We start from the raw sequence: 18,250 nt of genomic DNA on the forward strand, positions 1-18,250 counted from the left end.
AAAGAGGGAATCAAGACTGAAATTACAAACTCTTTAGAAACTAAGGGCAAGGAGAGCAACAGGAGGCGGGTCTGTGGCGCGGAGCCAAAGGGACAGAAGGAGGGATCCAGCCTCAACTGCAGGTACCGAGAAACATAAACTGTCCCCAAAGACGTTATGCACTTCCCTCCAGGAGCCAGAACAGCTATAAAACCCAAGAAAGCAGAAAGAAGTCAGGAAGAAGGAAGCAGAAACAACAATGGAGACCTAATCAGTGCAGGCTGTTTGGAAAGACCTGCAAGAGTGACAAACTATGGGGCGTCTGACCAAGAGGAGCAGAAAAATGTACCAACAAGTAATATCAGGTACGAGAAACTACAAAAACCACTTTAAAATAACAGGAGAATGTAGTGTGTAACTCTGACCAGTACATCAGGATGGCATTGGGTTTTGCTTTTGTTTTTGGTTGTGCTGATGGTTGTTGACCTGGGGGTCTAGTAGGCCCTGAACAGCCTGTCACACACTGGATGGAGCCTTTTCTCACCTGCAGTGGTAATTACAACCTGGAAGACAAACGATGATTCAGACTATATGCACGATGTGGTAGGAAAATGGTTTCCACCTTTATACACATAACAGGCAAAAGATACTAACCTCAAAACTGATTCTGTAAGAAATAAAAGTTGGCATGCTGCAACTAAGAAGCCCGCATGCCACAACCAAAGATCCCATGTGCCGCAACTAAGACCCAATGCAGCCAAATGAATATATTTTTCATAAAACATTTAAAAAAGTCTAAGAATACACACTATTTTTTTTTTTTTTCCTGCAGTATGCGGGCCTCTCACTGTTGTGGCCTCTCCCGTTGCGGAGCACAGGCTCCGGACGCGCAGGCTCAGCGGCCATGGCTCACGGGCCCAGCCGCTCCGCGGCATGTGGGATCCTCCCGGACCGGGGCACAAACCCTCATCCCCTGCACTGGCAGGCGGACTCCCAACCACCGCGCCACCAGGGAAGCCCTGCACACTAAATTTTAATGGCAACCAGGAATAAAAGTGGGGAGGTGAGTGGGAAAGGGGAATCTTCACCACTTCTTAGCCGGTGTATTTCTGCAGTGTTCTTACGAGAGAACATACTCTACTTGAATAGGCGTCTAAAATTTTTAAAATGTTATTATTAATGTTCAAAATGCTTTAACGTCAGGATATTCATCACACCCCAACTAGAAAGAACCTCCTCGTGATTTTAAGGGTCTCCTACGATCTTTCTAACGGCTCACCGCGTCTGTCTAAGCTTACGTTTCGACCCTAACTCGTTAGCAATTTCTGTCTGCGTGAGGTCTGCGGCAGGAAGGGACCCTGGTGGGGCGGAGGACCAGCCGTCCAGGCCCCACCACCGTGGTTCTGGGTCTCCCACCCCTCCTTCCTCACCGGCTGAGGCTCCCAGCTACAGCCACCTCCCAGGCACCCCGGAGCGCAGCCGGTGAGGCGAGCTCGCCGGCCTGGCTCCCCTCTCAGGAGGCACCGCACGGCGCAGGCCCCGCGCTCGCGAACCCCAGCCGCGCGGGCGCCAGGCCCGGGTACTGACCGCGGCCAGGGGCCAGCAGGCTGCTCGGGTGGGGGAGGCTCAGCCGCCGCAGCCGGTCCAGCTGCTCCCGCAGCTCGCGCACCTGGCCGTCCGAGCGGCTGACCCTCTGGCGCAGGGCCCTCAGCTCGCCATTCTTCTTCTCCACCTGCTCCTGCAGGCAGCACACCTGGCTCTTGCTCTGGCGGGAGGAGAAGCAGTAGGAGTGCAGCGAGTCGATGAGCTTGCAGGCCCCCGACGCCGACAGGATGACCTCGTTGATGGACATGGGGCTGGCGTCGCTGTGCTCGCTCTGCACGGCCTCGGCCGCTGGCTTCGGGGTCGCGTCGGCCGGAGGTGCCGAGGGGCCCTGCGCGGGCTTCTGCGGCGTGGCCGTGAGCGAAGAGCTCGCCGCGGGGGGCGCGCGTGGCGGGCTCTGCGCCGGCCCCTTATCGGGCCCCGGGCTGCTCCCGCTGCAGCCGGGCTCGGCGTCTCTCTTCGGCCTCTTGCGGTCCACGGGCTCCCGGGGGACGGCCGGCCTCTCGCGGGTGTGCTTGGAGGAGAAACTGTAGGAATGAAGCGAGCCAATGAACTTGCAGGCCCCCGACCCCGGTGGGGTAAAGTCATCCACAGAAATGCCGCTCCTGTCCACCAGGCCCCCGTCCGGGGAGGTGGCGTTCTCGTCGCCGGCATCCACAGCACAAGCGTTGGCTTCTCCCCGGCCGCCGGACGCGGTGGCGGAGGCCGGACTGTCATCTGAGTGTCCTTCCGGAGGCTGTCGGGCCCGCTGCAGACCGGCAGCCTCCCGGGTGGCCCTGGCTGTGGGTCTGCCCTGTGACGCGCCCCGCTTCAGCTTGCGGGACTCGGGCTTGGCCATCAGGCTTTCACTCGAGGACGACGACGATGATGACCCTGCAGCTGCCTTCCCGTCGGCAATGTCACTTGCATGTGCCCTCAGACCCCCCGAGGCCTTCCTGGTGTCCTTTCTCCGGGGGCGGCCATGGCCTCCGGCCCCCCTTTTCTTCTCAGCCAGGTGGAAGATGGACGGCACGGCCGTGGGCTTGAGCAGGCGGTGCTGGTCCTCCAGTCTCTTGGAGAAGCTATCTTTGGTGAAATGTTCACTACAGAGGAAAGAATACTTAGTGGGCGTCCAGTTATCCCTCTGAACAGCCTTCAACCACTGGATCAGACGTTTTGAGTCCTTCAGGGGGAATCTGCAGGACAAATGACAAATTAGAAAAAAATAAATAAATGCCTCCCCCTACTACTATCAACTATAAGAGCAGAACAAGTGTATTTGCAAATACCCAAAGCCTGTGTTGACTTTACCCATTTAAAAACTTAACAAAGACCTAAGGAATACCTTCTACTTGCAACTTATTACTGAAATAGAAAGATGAAAGACACATCGCCTGCCCTTAAGAAGCTTACAGTCCGTAGGGTGGATAAAGAGTGAAGGTGGATACCTCCTCCCAGGCTGTGGTAAATGCCCTGCAGGGATACAGAATCCTTGGAGAGACAGCACCAGATGGACAGCGGGAAAGGCTGCAGGAAGTCCTGGAAATAGTTCCTAGAAGCTCATAGCTGGCCAACCCTCCTGGTGTGCCTGGGATGCAGGGCTTGGGGTGCCCAAAGGAAGATGGTTGTCCCTCCCCATTTAGAAGTCAGGCCAAGCGTCAGACAGCAGAGATGGGAGCAAGAGGCCAGGAGAGCGTCCCAGACACACACACCCCCGCCCCCGCCCCCGTGCCCCAGCTGCGGCTCGAGGAGCTGAGGATGCGAGAGCAGCTCACAAAGCAGGCGAGACTCAACAGCCGCGGCTCTGCGGCTCCCTCTGAAAAGCAACCAGTCCCTGGCAAATACTGAAAAAGACACTTAATGATCATTTTTTTCTCATTCAGGCAAGATGTCTATTTAGAAAACTCTGGTGAAACTACACATACGAGGGTGGGAGTAGAGCGGCCATTCCAGAGGGCTGTTCTGCTGCACCTGAGGTCACCTAACCCACCTGACGCTGCTGCGGACCAGGACCACGGGGACACCAACTCCTCATGAAGCTCCAAGCAGCATGACCCTCTAAATTTCCTCGCTGCTTTGGGAGCCCATTACCCGAAGCTCCCCCCACACCCCAGTTCCCACGTCCTCGGCCATTATGAATGCCAAGAGCAGCCTCCTCTGCAATGCTTTGCCTCCGTTTTCAAATACAGTCACAAAACTAAGGGCTCTGAAGGAAACTCAAGTAAGCATGATGCTGGCTGGCCGCTGAAACGACCTGCTGTTACTATCCTGATAGGTTGCAACGACCCAAGACTTAGCGCAAACCACCATGAACTTTCAGTAAGACTACAGAACAAATGTCCTCCAGGCTTTCAAAACTTGAATACCATCCTGCAACATCAAAAGGAAAACAGAAAAGTGTCCGGGAGGAGATTTCTAAGGTGGATTTCCTTCTGCTCACTGTTCTGGTACCTCCAGCGTGGAGGTCGTAGAAAAGGACTCGCTGTAAGAGATTGAATTCCAGAGCCTTCACGAAGCAGGCCAGGCCAGAGAGAAGGCCAGCCCCTGCCCTGCCTCGGGCCGGTTTCAGTGGGCGCCCACGGAACAGAGCCCTCCACGACTCGCAGCTAAGCCCCGGCGAGGAGCAGGCTGGGCCGGCCCCACGTTGGATGCTGTCAGGGACCTCCCGGGACTCACCTCCGCGCGGCAGGGCTACCTTCCCCGAGGCCGACCGCGAGGCCCCTTCTAGGACACAGCGTCTGGTGCGCGTGTTAATCCACGAGGCGCATTTGCTCGGCCACATCCCTGATCGCAGAGATCAAGACTGACTCCCCCGCGACGAAAAAAGCAGAAAAGCCACAGCAAACGCAAGACGACAACCGACCGAAGGAAGCGTGTTTCCAGAACACACCGTTTCTGGAGACTGGCGGCGCCAACCCGAACCCATGGGGTGCAGGGTGGCCACGGGGTGGTGGAGAGGCTGCCGAGGCCGCGGCGTGGGCGCCGGGCGGCCTCCGAGTGGGCATGGGGCGCGCACCGGCGGCCGAGGGTCGCGGGGGTCGGGTGGCCGCGGATGGAAGCCGCCGGCCGCGGTGGCCCGAGGCGCCCGGCCCAGAGACGCCGGCCGGGCCAAGGTCACACAGCGCCGCGCTGACTCACTCGCGGAACCGGCCCGGGGCCCGCGCCCTGAGCTACCCCGCGTCCGACAGGGCCGCGCGGCCTCAGTCTCCCCGCGGGGCCGGGCCGGGCCGAGCCGGGTCGGGCGGGGGCGTGGCCCGCGGGCCGCGCGGGCGGCGGGCAGGCGGCGGCGGGCGGGGCCCGGTTACCTGTGGAAGGAGACGGCGCGCTTTTCCCCCTTGCCCTGCCGGTTGGAGCAGTTCGCGGCCGCGCAGCAGATCACCATCTCGGGCCTCGGGCCGCCGCGCCGCCGCCAGGCTCCGGCCCTCGTCTCGCCGCGCCGAGCCCCGGGCGGGACCGCCCCGAGGGGAGGGCGCGCGGCGACACGGCTGCGGGACGTGGGAGCCAGCCCCGCGGCTCCCGCCGTACGGCAAGATGGCGGCGCCCGGACGCCCGCCGCCCGGACGCCAGGCCCGGCCCTCGGCGCGCCCTGGATACCCGGCACCTGGCAGGGTGCAGCCCACGGCTCGCGGCGTCTAGGGTGGGCGGGGGCGCCCCGGGCCGGCAGCGCCCTGCGGCGACAAGGCGCTTGGGGGGCATCCGTACGGCAAGATGGCCGCGCCGGCGGGCCTGAGCGCACGACGGGCTCACGAGCCCGCCCCGGTGCCCTGCTGCCCGCTCGCGCCTGCTTCCGCTGCCCCGGTGGGTCGCTGCTGGGATCCCCGGAAGCACGACGCAGGCCGCCGTGGAGCCGAGCGCGCGGGCCCGGGCCTCCGCGCTGGGTCCGCCGTACGCCAAGATGGCGGCGGCGCACTTCCGCCGCGTACTTCCGGCCCCGCCCGCGCCCGCACCCGTTCGGCCCGGATTGGCCACGGCGGCGTGCCGTCGCGTCTCTCTGCGGAACCGTCGGAGCGACGCCGGGCTTAGTCGGCGGTTCTGGAGGGAAGATGGACGCAGGTGAGGGCCGGCGGGGCGCGGGGGGACGGGGGCGGCGCTCGCCGGGCCGCTTGGCGCCGGGGCCTGGGCCGGGGCTTCGCCGGCGCGGCCTGGGCGCGGGGCGGAGCGGGGCCCTGGGGCGGAGCGGGGCGCGGGCGGCGTCCGCGGGAGGCCGGCGCCGATCGGGGCAGCGCGGCGTCCGGGACGGCGGGTGGGGACGCCGAGCGGTGCTGGAGGCCGGGCGGAGCCGGTCCATGACAGTGCGGTGGGGAAGCTTTTGTCCGTTCGCTAGGAGTTACGAAGGGGAAACTTTAACTCTTATAAAGTTACGGGGGTGGGTTGGAGGCGAGCAACATACTCCACCACTCAAACCATACGTTTTTTTTTTTTTTCAAATTCAGTAACCAGTAGATGAGCTAAGCGTTTTCCGTGACTGAAAAGACAGACTGAATCCATCTCATCATGTCTTACCTCTCTAACACAAAGTGTGTGGGGGCTGGGGTGGGAGGGTGTGTGCGTATACGTACGTATGTGTACATCTGTGGATGTGCTGTTTTGCTATGTTTCATCATGTTTCTGCTCCAGGGGGGAGAATTGTTTAATTTTTCCTGGCACGCTATTTTGGATATTTGTCCAGTATCCTCGAAAGCATTCTTACACCTTGAAAGGTCCTCTTTTTCATCCCACAGCAGTTTTAGTTCTTTTATAACTTGTAGGGAGTGATTTGTATTCAAGTATCCCCACATCTGTAAAAACTTTCTTCTGGTTTAATTCCACCTGTTATTCTGGATGGCACGGTTTTTGCCTCATTTTTTTTTTTTTCCTGGTAGCTACAGTGTAAATTTAGTGAACTCTCAGTTTGGAAACTGTAATATAGACCTGTATGGCCAATATTTCAGTGACTTGTGGCATCTTGTCACTTAAGTCACAAGGTAGTAGGACAGAATGGTAGCCATGACTCCCAAAACATGATGTTAACCAGAAGTATTGTGAAGTTGTTCAAAACAGAAAAAGTACTAGGCCCGGGGTCGGGGAAGGAATAGAATTATTTAGTCATCTAGTTTCTTTTAGGTTATGACTGCTTGGGTGCCTAAGAGCATTCATTGGGAGACTCGGTTAGGGTGGAAGGCACAGTTTTGTGATGGTCGTTTTACGTTAAACGTGAAAACCATCACGTTAAAGTTGAGTAGCCGCATGGCAATACCTCATGGGACACAGATCACTGCTTCAAAGCAGAAAAGCTGTTCACGTTTGAAGGCCTCTATTGATGCTAGTAAAAATGTATATGACATTTGTAGGGTGTTGTGGAGAGTCTTCTTTCTGATGTGGTGCTGTACCACCTTTTAGGATGATTAATGGTCCAGCCTCCCCTGATCCCTGGAGTCCTTACAGATTCTGCCTTCCTTGCCAGATGTTATGCAGTTCCTGGTTGTTTTTATAGTCATCTGTTCAATAACTATACTTATTACTGAGTGTGGGTTTGTGTCTGGCATTGTTCTAGACCCTGGGGCTAGAGAAGTGAACAAAATAGATAAAAACCGTGTGCTGGCTGACATGCTAGACATGACACCCACGGTGTGGCTCGTGGGCGGGTGACGTGGGTCAAACAGGAGGGGTTTGGAGTCGCCAGGATGGCCCGGAAAGGTCTCACCACAGAGGTAACTTTTGACCAGGACTCAGAAACAGTGCGGGGGGAGGGCAGGCGTCCTGCTCCGGGAGCAGCCAGTGGTACAGGCCAGGGTACAGTGGGTGGGGGGGGGAGAGCTGAAGGCGGAGCAGTGATGCAGCCCAGGTGAGGCCTTGTGGGCTCGTGGTGAGGGTGTCCGAGCGGGCGGGAGATACTTCGGAGACTTTTGAGAGGAGGAGTAATGCGACTTGCTCGGGCTGCTCTCCTGCAGACGGGCAGCAGCGAGGCCAGGAGACCAGTTAGGAGGCTGTTGCAGTACGCCGCGCGCGAACCCTTGGAGGCCTCGGTCAGCGTGGGGAGAGGGCGTTGACCTCTGGCTGCCTCTGCAGGTTGAGACAGTGGGACTGTACCAGTGGGACGTGGCGAGGGCGGGGTGGAGAGGGAGGGGCTGGAGATGGTGAGGTATGGCTTGAGCTGAGAAACTCAAGTGGGGAGACATGGGGAGATCCTGCTTGGTGGGGAGCTGTTAGGAGTTTGGTCTTGTACATGGTGACCATGAGGTACCTGCTAGATGTCCATGTTTTGACGTCCAGAGAGCCTTGGGTCTGCAGGCCTGGAGCTGAGGGAGGAGGATGGGGCTGGAGGTAGAAGTGTGTGGGGGGCCACTTTGGACGAGGTCACTGAGGGTCTGAGTGTGGGAGGAGAGAGACAGAGCTGGGGATGGGGCCCTGGGGCTGCTGCGTAGAGGTCTGAAGGTGGCAGGCGGGCCCCAAGCACTGTCTGTTCAAACACGCTCGAGGGGCTTCCCCGGTGGTGCAGTGGTTGGGAATCCTCCTGCCAGTGCAGGGGACATGGGTTTGAGCCCCGGTCCGGGAAGATCCCACATGCCGCGGAGCAACGAAGCCTGTGTGCCACAACTACTGAGCCTGCACTCTAGAGCCCGTGAGCCACAACTACTGAGCCTGCATGCCTAGAGCCCGTGCTCCGCAACGAGATGCGACCGCAACGAAAAGCCCGCGCACCGCAACGAAGAGCAACCCCTGCTCGTCACAACTAGAGAAGGCCCACGCGCAGCAACGAAGACCCAACGTAGCCAGAAAAAACCCGCTCCAGTTGGCACTTAAATCAACATGCTGTCCGTTCCTTGAGGACAGAGCCGGTGTCTTGTGTTTCATCTCTGGTACTTTACGTTGTGTCTGGTATGTGGCTGGCCATCGAAGAAGCAGAACTTGAATTGGTGTTAACGCACACATCCCTGTCCTGTATATGTCCCTGGGCTGCAGAGTCTGTGTGTGACGGAAATGCAGTGTGTTGGCGTCAAGTGTGGCTGATGAGGAGGGCAGCTCACGGCAGGGCAGCGGGGCTCGCTGTGGACGCTCTGTCCAGTGTGGCCACTGAAGCGGCGTGTGCAGTATTTTCATGCCGCTGAAGTTCCAGCTTTTCTTCCCTTCCATTCTCCTTCCCTTCCTTCCTTTTTTCATTCGGAACGGAAGCAGCAGCGTTTTCATATAAACTATTTGGGATTTGAGAAAACTGACTATTTGCAAGCCTGTTATCTTAAACATAAGCATTTTCTGAAGGAAAGGAAGATTCCTTGTTTTAATTTTATTCATAAAGCGCATATAATACATGTATTTACAGAGTATAATCCCTCAGAAACATAAGCATTTTGAGGAAATGTCTTTGAAATGTGGTACATTACACTTAGCTCTACAAGAAAAGTAACGGTGCATGATTTTTGTCGTTCTCCCTGGCTGAGTTCTGTAATTGGGACTGTCATGTGGTTACATTTATGGAGCACAGTTTGCTATTTTCTATCATATTAATAACATGAAATTGAAACATTTTAAAAATGGAATTGCCATTCTGTTAAAAGGCTTTCCACTTCCTCTTCTGGGTGTGATCAGGGACACCCTAGGGGGGAAGAGGTGGAAAATCAGGCGTTTGGGACCCAGGTGACCAGGTGGGAAAAGTGTTTCTAAAAGGCTTCTTTCTCAAGGTGGATGGTGCCTGTCTTGCTTCTTCTGTGTGTCATCTTATTTCAAATTAAAATCATGGGACTTCCCTGGTGGCACAGTGGTTAAGAATCCGCCTGCCAGTGCAGGGGACACGGGTTCAAGCCCTGGTCCAGGAAGATCCCACATGCCGCGGAGCAACTAAGCCCGTGCGCCACAACTACTGAGCTACAACTACTGAGCCTGCATGCCTAGAGCCCGTCCTCTGCAACAAGAGAAGCCACCGTACTGAGAAGCCCGTGTACTGCAATGAAGAGTAGCTCCAGCTCGCCGCAACTAGAGAAAGTCTGTGCGCAGCAACAAAGACCCAACGCGGCCCAAAATTAATTAATTAATTAATAACAAAAAATAATTAAGTTAAAAAAAGATATAAAAAATTAAAATCATTACCTGGGCATCTGGAGACTGGCATTCTTTGGGAAGTTGGGCTCCTTTTAACTCAGGAGGTGTGTGAACTTCAAATGAAATGATGTCGGATGTGAAGGTGCTGAGGTTATCACAGGGCTTTGGTGTGAGACGAGGTAGCCCTCTGGGCGGAGTGCGGAGGCTGCTGGCCTCAATCCCCAGTGGAGCTGGTCAGTCTGAGAACAGTCGATGAGGAACCTTCGAGGGTGGGCTCCTCGTGTTGGTCGGCCTCTGTGAAGCTCAGTGATTGCGAACTTTAGTTTTAAAATGGAAAAGTATTAGTTTTTCTGTTGGAGTCTTTTCTGGACTGGTGTTCTGTAATGTTTTCTGTTCTGCACAAACATGAATACATATTTGTGGCTAAATTAATACCGATGATAAAACAAAAGTGTTGTTTGGTTCAGGGAAGGGGGAATTTAGTTTCCTCTTGTAAGTAATGAGGTCTGAGATCACACGAGGAAGAGGCACAGGAGGTGCTCAGAGCCATGGCTGGGGGTTGCCCACGGTGCTGGAACCTATCCTGTGTTCTCAGCCCACTGGGCAGAGCTGGCAGCTTCTCCCCATTTCGTGGGTGAGGAAACTGAGGCTTAGAGATTTGAATCGGGTGTCATACAGCTAGCGTGTGGGTTCTCTGTCTCCAAAATCAAATCTTAATACAAATTAGGAAGTTGAACACTGGAGGTGAATGGAATTCGGAAAAGTCTTTCCTTTCTCCGTTACAGAGGCTGAGCCGAAGGTCAGGGAGCTGGGGGTCTGGTCCACGTGCCCCAGCCCGTGGCCTCGTGGGTGGGTGTCAGGAGGGAGGGTTGGTCCCGTCCTCTGCGCAGGCCCGCGGGGACTTTTCTGACAGCGGCCCGGGAATGAGAAGCCCTCCGCTCGCTGCTCTTCTGGTTGAAGCCGCCGCAGGTCCGTCTCTGCTGCTTTCCGGGGTGGAAGCCTGAGGACAGTGAAGCAGCCCGGGAGGTGGCCGGCGGCCCTGCCCTTGTGAGCAGGCTCCGTTACGGGGTCCGGGTCTGGTAAAGTCACTCGGGCGGTGGACGTCGTCCCGGGTGTTGCACCTCCCTGTCTTCGCGGGCTGTGGAGACAAGGTCTCCTACCCGCTTCAGCGATGCCCCACGTGCGCTGCCCGTCGCCACCCAGTGAGGATCGGAGCTCTTCGTGTGTGTTGACGTGTTTCTTCCTCCCGTGAGCCTCGAGGAAAGCAGCACCACTCCTGCTTTGCCAGCGAGGACACGGGCGCGGAGGGTTCCCAAGAGGGGAGCAACGGACTTCTGGCCCCGCACGCTGGCCGGATGCTCTGCCTGGTGCCCCGTGTGGCCCGGAGAGGGGAGCAGGGCCTGCGGGGTGTCCGCGGCTGGTTCAAGAGGCAGGTGTGACCCGCACCCAACAGGGGGCAGGACTCGGGTGGCCCTGCCATCAGGAGGAGCAGGGAGGTGTGGGCCCAGGGGACTCGGGGACCACCTGCACTGTCACCTCCCGGCTGCACCTGAGCTGCCGGGCCCTGCAGCTGCCACCTTGCCCATTTTTTCCCTTCAGTTGCCTCTCGCAGTGAGGACTCTAAAGGCTGAGACTGCACAGCCGTCATTCTGTTAGTTACAGCAGGAAGCTCGGTGATGTGTTCTAACTTAATAGGTAGGACGCCTATTACTACCTTGCCTCTGAAGTTGGCTTTGTTGCCTGTAAATTTGGCTCATTACCCTGAGAAATGTACCTGCTTTGCATGTGGTGTCTTTGGAGATGAAAAAACCCCTCCGGCCGGCCGTTGTCACCTGGCTTTCAGAACGAGCCTTGTTTCCTTCTCTTCCTTATCTGCTTGTCTCCCTCGTGGTGGTAGTTTTCTCACTGTGGGAAGCTAGGTGTCTCAGGAGTGTCTCAACGGTCCTTTGATGTGTGCCGTGTCCCTCTGTCGCTCAGAGCCTCCAGCGTTTAGAAGGCATGTCTGCCTTCAGTTCAAGGCTGCAGTCTCCTGGGGTCTCGGTCCAGCAGGGTGAGAGGTACAGTCCCACAGCGCTACCAGTTGAAATCAGGTCTTGTTTACGTGCTTTTTCCTTGGAGTCATCTTTGTGGGTTTTGAGTGTACGTATCGTTTAAGCCTCGAGGTCAGAGAAGGCCGTGCTTTCTGAAGATGTGGGGTGGCTTTCAAAGGGCAGCAGAGACACATGATGTTTTCAGCTCCTTGAAAAGGTAGAACTTTAATTCATCTCAACTCGGTTTTTATAATCACCTGCATAAACAAGTAATCTTATGTAAAAAAGGGGAGAGAGAAACTTGGACATTAAATTATTTACCCCTGATCCCAAAGCGGCCTGGCTGACATCGTCTGGAGAGGCGTGGACAAGCAGACACATCAGAGAGAAAAGAATGTCTGGAAAGACATGTTCCCTGCCTTGCACCCAGCCCTCTGGGCAGCAGAGCTTGCTCTGGAAGCACAGGACTCCTCTGACCCTGTAGGATTTCAGGTGAAAAGAAAAAAGGCAGAGCTGGGTCTGGGTTCCCAACGTTCGAGAATTCTATTTTTTTTTTTCTTTTTGCAAGGGGGAGGATCCCTTTTTTAAAATAATTAATTATTTATTTTTGGCTGCGTCGGGTCTTAGTTGCGGTATGGGGAATCTTCCGTTGCGGCTCGCGGGCTCAGTAGTTGCGGTGCGCGGGCTTAGTTGTCCCGCGGCATATGGCATCTTAGTACCCCGACCAGGGATCGAACCCGCGTCCCCTGTATTGGAAGGCGTATTCTTAACCACTGGACACCAGGGAAGTACCAGTTTGAGCATTCTTGAAGCGGTGAACACAGGGCCTTCTGTTGAAGCGGATTTGTTTGTTTAGTGAGTGCTGCTATCCCAGCCCTGTGACTGTGAATTTGCTGTGCATCCAGTTAATCCTTTTGGATGTAGTAGGATTGCTTGTCTTCGTCCTTGATGTTAGTGACACCAGCTGACCGTGGAGCCTTTTGTCTGCCAGCCTCCTCGTGAGCCCCTCATGGGAAGGGTTTCAGGGACACTTCAGCGCTGCGCTGCCAGGGCATCCTGTTATATGTTCCGTTTTATGGGTGAGGGGCTTTCCACACGAGAGGCTAAGCGCCTGCTCGGGAACCTCCAGCCTGTGAAGGCCAGAGCTGGGAGGTTGTGGGATGTGGGCTGACAGGGATGTGCGTGCAGCAGGACCCTGTGGGGCCCTGAGACGTCTGGGTGGGGTGCTGTTGCCACCGCGTGGAAAAGGATGAAGAAGCAGCCACAGGTGCGGCGTGGCTTCATTTATGGATCTACACATACGGCTTCTGGAAGGAGAGTCAGTGCTGGGCATGAAGCTGAGGGTGATTTTTTACATTTTGTAGTCTTCGGGGTTTTTATTTTTTTTTATAAATAGCATATGTCATTTTTACTGAAAGGTAGGGCTGTTGAAAAATAAACTCCGGTGTGGGGGAAACGCATTTAATATCTTTGATTTTCCAAAGAGTTGAGTGCAGGTGAAGGGTAAGAGAGCACTGTGGAGCTGGTGAGGCAGCAGCTGGGGAGATGGGGTACCTGGGACACACTGTGTGCCCCTCACCTCGCGGGCAGTGGCTGAGCTCTGTCGCCTCTGGGGCCGTGTGCAGAGGGAGGGTATCCTCCGCCGGAGCTCCAGGGCGGTAGGAACACGGCCTCTCAAGCTTCTTTGTGGAAGCCACACAGAAGGGGGTGCTCACAGAGGAGGCGCTCAGGTCTTGGAGACACAGCAGGTGGACGCTGCTGCGCGCACGGCACCTCCTTAGGAAGTCGGGGTGCGCCCCCCAGTTTCCAGGCCTCGCGGCACCCGGGACCTTGGAGGGCTTTGCACTAGTTTCGGGAGGTCAGTGTCCCTCCCAGGAGTAGCGCTCTGCCCCTCTGCCGCTCACTGCATTACGGCTCCTAACCCAGAAGTCGGGATGGCCTGGGAGCCCTGGGACGGCCAGGAGAGCTTGCTTGACCTTCTGTGCCATCTGGGGCCGCCCTCATGTACAGAGATAAAGGTTTGGGCTCTTGTGTTTTTGTCGTTTTAGAGTTAAATCTAAACCAGTTAAGGGCTTAAATCAGGTGCCTTTTTTTCCCCTCCTTTCTGTGCCCTGAGCCTGGCCCCTAGATGGTCTCTCACCCTTGGGTCTGCCAGACAATGACTCTGTCTTGAATTTGAGAGGTTCAGGAAGTGGGTGCAGGGCCGCTGCCAGGTCACGAGTGTTTGATTTCTCAGTGTAGTGGTGTGGCTGGTGCACTGAGATGCAGAATTCCATGTGGGCTCTTTGTACGGAGATGCTATAAATTATCTCTGATGTTGTTTTATGAAATCATAGAACTGTCATCAGAGTGTGTCTTTGCTTTCCATAGCTACTCTGACCTACGACACTCTCCGATTTGCTGAGTTTGAAGATTTCCCCGAAACCTCGGAGCCTCTTTGGATCCTGGGTAGAAAGTACAGCATCTTCACAGGTACCAGCCCTGCCGGAGCCTGCTGTGCTCTGCGTGCTCAGTCTGCAGAAAGGACTGTTTGGTGGTGGTAGTTATCTGCTGTCTCTCTGTAACATGTGCCCTGGAAACTTACGGCTGTGTGTGCATGTTTCTTCTCTCGAACGCTCTCTAGAAAAGGACGAGATCTTGGCCGATGTGGCGTCGAGACTTTGGTTTACATACAGGAAGAACTTCCCAGCCATTGGTGAGTATTGTCTGTTACAATGTGGGATGAAGCGCATGTGATTCAAGAGGAAAACTTAGGTTTCTAGCTTTGACTTCAGTGTGTCAAGTACTTGTCACTTGGTGTCATCCTGAGGCAACCCTAGTTAAATAAACCGGCTGAGGTCTTGTGCCTGGTGGTGGCAGAGCTGGATTCCAAACCCAGGGCCCCTGATTCTGCTGAGGCAGTGATGTTTCTGACTGTAAGCCACACTCTATTACTGGGGCCTAAAATCTGGATAATGGGTCATGACCGGCATTTGAAACGTAGAGCAGAACGGGGCGGGAAGCGGTGTGGCACGTCACGGTGGCGCTGCGGCCTGCTGCTCCCGGGGGGCTCGTATGCCTGTGCCTCTGGTGTTGTCCTGGGTTGTAGCTGTACAGTGTGCTTCTTGCTGTTGGTCCAGGATGTTGGGACGCCCTTGCTCCGTACCCATTGCCTTTTCTAGTATCTCCTACACCTAGTTGTGGTGGGAGCTAAAGGTGGATGTGACGTGTTTCACGTGATACGAAAGCATGTTCCATTGAAGTGATTCTCCTCGCGGTACCCCTGGAGGTGGACAGATGGGGGCCTGGCTCCGTGCCTGGCCTCTGCCAGTCGGAGAACCCCAGGCTGGAGGTTTGGAACTAGGAGGCGGCCCTGCCTTGGCGGCCTGTCTCGATTGGTCCCACTGCTAGATGTGCTTCCATCCGTCCCCCAGAGCTCGACGTCTGGGAACACTGGAAGGTAGGGGGTGTGGCCATTATCACCAGGGTTAGTGTCTAGTGACAGGGCTTGTCAGACATGCTTGGGAAATGTTGGTTCATCCAGCAAAAGTTCTCCTTTCACCCCTACTTGGCCCTGGACTCAGGGGCGGGGTCGCCTGGCCTCTGAGGCTCACTATGTGGTCAGGAGGACAGACACCTGACCTACAGCGTGCTGAACCCATAGGTGTCTGAACCCACGGGGGCAGCACGGGCTGGAGGGCAGCCCTGTGTTTGGAAAAGCCATCGGGTGGAGCATGGTGGCTCTCCCGGCCGTGTGGTCTGTGTCGGCCTTGGCCGCGTGGAGCCGACCATGTGGGGCGTGGGTGGGTGGGTGGCTGGGGTTGTTTCTGCACACCTGGCTCTGCCTCCCCCAATCCTGCCGCTGCCCCGGGAGGCAGGCCTTGTCCCCTGCGCGTGTGTGCGGGAGGGGCTGCTGGAGGGGCGGGCAAAGGATACAGCCCCCCCACAGCGGCCCGCGTGGTCTCAGCCCTGTTTCCTGTCATCTTAGGGCCTGTCTCATGCACACCTGGTACCGCGGTGCCCAACGTCAGAGTCTCCCTGTGCCCTGGCCGGTGGACGGCGTTTTCTGCATTACTCATGAGGCTGAGCATCTTTCCATGTTTCCAGACATTCTTTTCTCTCTGTGACTTGTTCACGTCTTGGCCCATTTTGAGGGGGTTGTTAGGACGTTTCACTTCCCAGCAAACGCAGCCTTGGCGTGAGCAGGTTCACATGGCGTGTGTCACCTGACGCGGAGGTGACCCGTGCGTGGGCTTCTGGCCTCGGTCTGATGGTGAGTGCCTCTCTCTCTCTCTGTCCTCCACGGCAGGGGGCACCGGCCCCACCTCGGACACGGGCTGGGGCTGCATGCTGCGGTGTGGACAGATGATCTTTGCCCAAGCCCTGGTGTGCCGGCACCTGGGCCGAGGTGAGTCAGCCTGGGGTGGCCACGTCCGCAGGAAGCCAGGAGGGTGGTGGGGCCAGGTCGGCGGGAGTGGGTCACCACGAGACGCTTTAGGATTTGGGGTTTCCTTCAGCTACGACCCAGTGGTTCTCGTCGGTGAGAGAAAGGGGCTTTAAAGAAATGCTGAGAAACGTTTGTCTTGTAGAAATTATTTTTAAACTACTGAGCCCCTCTCTCCTTTCTGTATGGGTTTGTCTTGATGTGTTGGCTGTCTGTGTCTTTGAAATCCCGGGGAACTCGGGTCTTAAATGTAGAAAGGTTCAGGAGAGGTTTGGGTACCACGAGTGCCTGGAGTGCCTTAGAGGAGCGCAGGCTGCTTGCCTGCACTTTGGCGGCCCTGAGCCTGGCCCGTGTCTCCCGCAGACTGGAGGTGGACGCGGCGGGCGAGGCAGCCGGACAGCTACTTCAGCGTCCTGCGCGCGTTCCTGGACAGGAAGGACAGCTGCTACTCCATCCACCAGATAGGTGGGGGGTGGCGGCGCGCCGGGCCCGCGCCTCGGCCGCTGCGGCGCCGGGTCCCCGAGAGCCCTGGCGTGCCGTGAGGCGCAGGCCAGCGGGGTGGGGACGGCCCTGGGCCCGTGGTGGAGTGCTGTGGGGCACCCTGTCTCTGGATACCAACTTGGTGGCCTTGGAGGCTGGTCCTCCCGGGCTCCGGCCGGCAGTCCGGGCGCTCCTGTGTCTTAATCCAGCTTCTGAGCGTCATGTCTCCACCTGTAGACGGAGGTGCGGGTAGAGCCCTGAACTCGCTCACCTGGGCCATGTCCCCAGTCCTGCTGCCCGGTGCAGGTCGGTGGGGAGGGGACACCTTGAGGAGGAGTCTGTCCCTTTGGGAGGACGCGTCCTGGTGCCAGTCAGGAGTTCGTGCCCAAGGCAGGCTTCCTGTGGCATGCGCCTCACGCCACACGTGCTGGGATCGGCCTCTGTGAGGCACAGGGAGGGGTGCGGGGGTGGCGGGGCACGTGTGCCGCTGACCGGCTCTGTTTCCTCAGCACAAATGGGAGTCGGCGAGGGCAAGTCCATCGGCCAGTGGTACGGGCCCAACACCGTCGCCCAGGTCCTCAAGTAGGTGCTGAGCGCGCTCCTGCCCTCCCTGCGAGGCGGCACGGGTACCCGGGGTGCTCAGCCTTGCCTCAGTCTTTGCTGCTGAAGGAAATAAGGAGTCTCGTGCTCTTTTCAGGACCCTCAGGAGGGTCCTCAGAGGTGACCGTGCCGGTGGTCTCGTTAATTGGGATTTCCGTTTCTAGTGAGGCTGAATGCCTTCATCCAGATGCAGCCACTAGATCGGGCCTTTGCTCCTTGTGTGTCGCGTCCCCTCCTGTGCCATGGTGTCTGGTGGCCTGGGAAGTGGAAGTGGTCGTGGGGTGATGGCACTCAGGCAGGCAGCCTGTGGCCGCCTTGGGCCTCCGCCTCTGCTCCCGCCCATCCCCCTGCCTTGAGACCGCTGTCTTCAGCCATGGCTCCCCGCGCGTCCGCCTCGCGCCTCTGCCGCCTGCTCCCGCGCTGCAGGAGTCCCCGTGGGCGCCTCCCTTTGCCCTGGGCCCAGTGTGCGCCTCCTCGCCTGCTGCTGGGGTCAGTTCCTGGGGTCCAGGACACTTGCTCCGTTTCCTGTCCAGCTTCCAGCTGATCCCCAAGCCCACTGTGTCTGTGTCTCCTTGCCCAGCCCCTGGGATTTCCAGCCCCCACTGCCCTTTAGCGTCCTGGCCCAGCCCTGCTGCCCTGAAGCAGCCCGGTCGAGGTCACAGTCAGTTCCGTCATCATGTCCCAAGGCCGAGTTTCAGCCCCGACTTACTCAGCTGTCTGCAGGCAGCCCCTGGTGTGGGTGCTTGCCGCGCTCCTTGGAAACCTGGGCTGCTCAGCCGTCCTTCTCTGTCCATCTGGTCGCCGGCACTGCTGAGCCCTGCAGGCTTGTCTCGCGCCTTTGGTCGCGGCTTTTCAGCTCCTGTTTGCGCGTGCGCAGCTCCTGATTTGTCCCAACTCCAGACTCATATCCAGACGCTTATTCGGCAGTGCCCCTCGGATGCCCAAGGGGCACGTTGACCTAATAGCGCAGACCCAGAGCTGGCCCTGCCCTGTGCTCCAGCGCAGCCCACTGCTCCTACAGGAACGCAGCACCACCCTTCCAGGGGCTCAGGCCAAAAGCTGGGGTCACGCCAGACCCCTCTTCCCTTCAGGACAGCCCACCCGCGTGTGCCCGAGCTCTGAGCAGTGCTCACTGCCCCCC

General features: G+C 57.4%; 2 protein-coding genes across 2 annotated transcripts in view; one reads left to right on the forward strand and one right to left on the reverse strand.

Annotated features, from left to right (window-relative positions):
- THAP4 (THAP domain containing 4) overlaps positions 1–4,942 on the reverse strand; it is a 42,377-nt gene extending 37,435 nt beyond the window's left edge. The window contains exons 1-2 of the mRNA XM_007469959.1: positions 4,866–4,942; positions 1,567–2,756 (exon numbers count right to left, since the gene is read on the reverse strand). Coding sequence (XP_007470021.1) covers positions 1,567–2,756; positions 4,866–4,942 — 1,267 coding nt within the window. The remainder of the gene's footprint in view (positions 1–1,566; positions 2,757–4,865) is intronic.
- Positions 4,943–5,059: 117 nt separating this feature from the next.
- The window catches only part of ATG4B (autophagy related 4B cysteine peptidase), a 20,614-nt gene continuing 7,423 nt past the window's right edge, over positions 5,060–18,250 (forward strand). Inside the window, exons 1-7 of the mRNA XM_007469962.1 lie at positions 5,060–5,087; positions 5,443–5,613; positions 13,977–14,078; positions 14,230–14,301; positions 15,895–15,993; positions 16,393–16,494; positions 17,019–17,091. Of these exons, the coding sequence (XP_007470024.1) occupies positions 5,604–5,613; positions 13,977–14,078; positions 14,230–14,301; positions 15,895–15,993; positions 16,393–16,494; positions 17,019–17,091 (458 nt within the window). The 5' untranslated portion in view covers positions 5,060–5,087; positions 5,443–5,603. The remainder of the gene's footprint in view (positions 5,088–5,442; positions 5,614–13,976; positions 14,079–14,229; positions 14,302–15,894; positions 15,994–16,392; positions 16,495–17,018; positions 17,092–18,250) is intronic.

This window comes from Lipotes vexillifer, unplaced genomic scaffold, assembly GCF_000442215.2.
Source record: "Lipotes vexillifer unplaced genomic scaffold, Lipotes_vexillifer_v1.1 scaffold988, whole genome shotgun sequence".
In the NCBI taxonomy this organism is placed as follows: domain Eukaryota; kingdom Metazoa; phylum Chordata; class Mammalia; order Artiodactyla; family Lipotidae; genus Lipotes; species Lipotes vexillifer.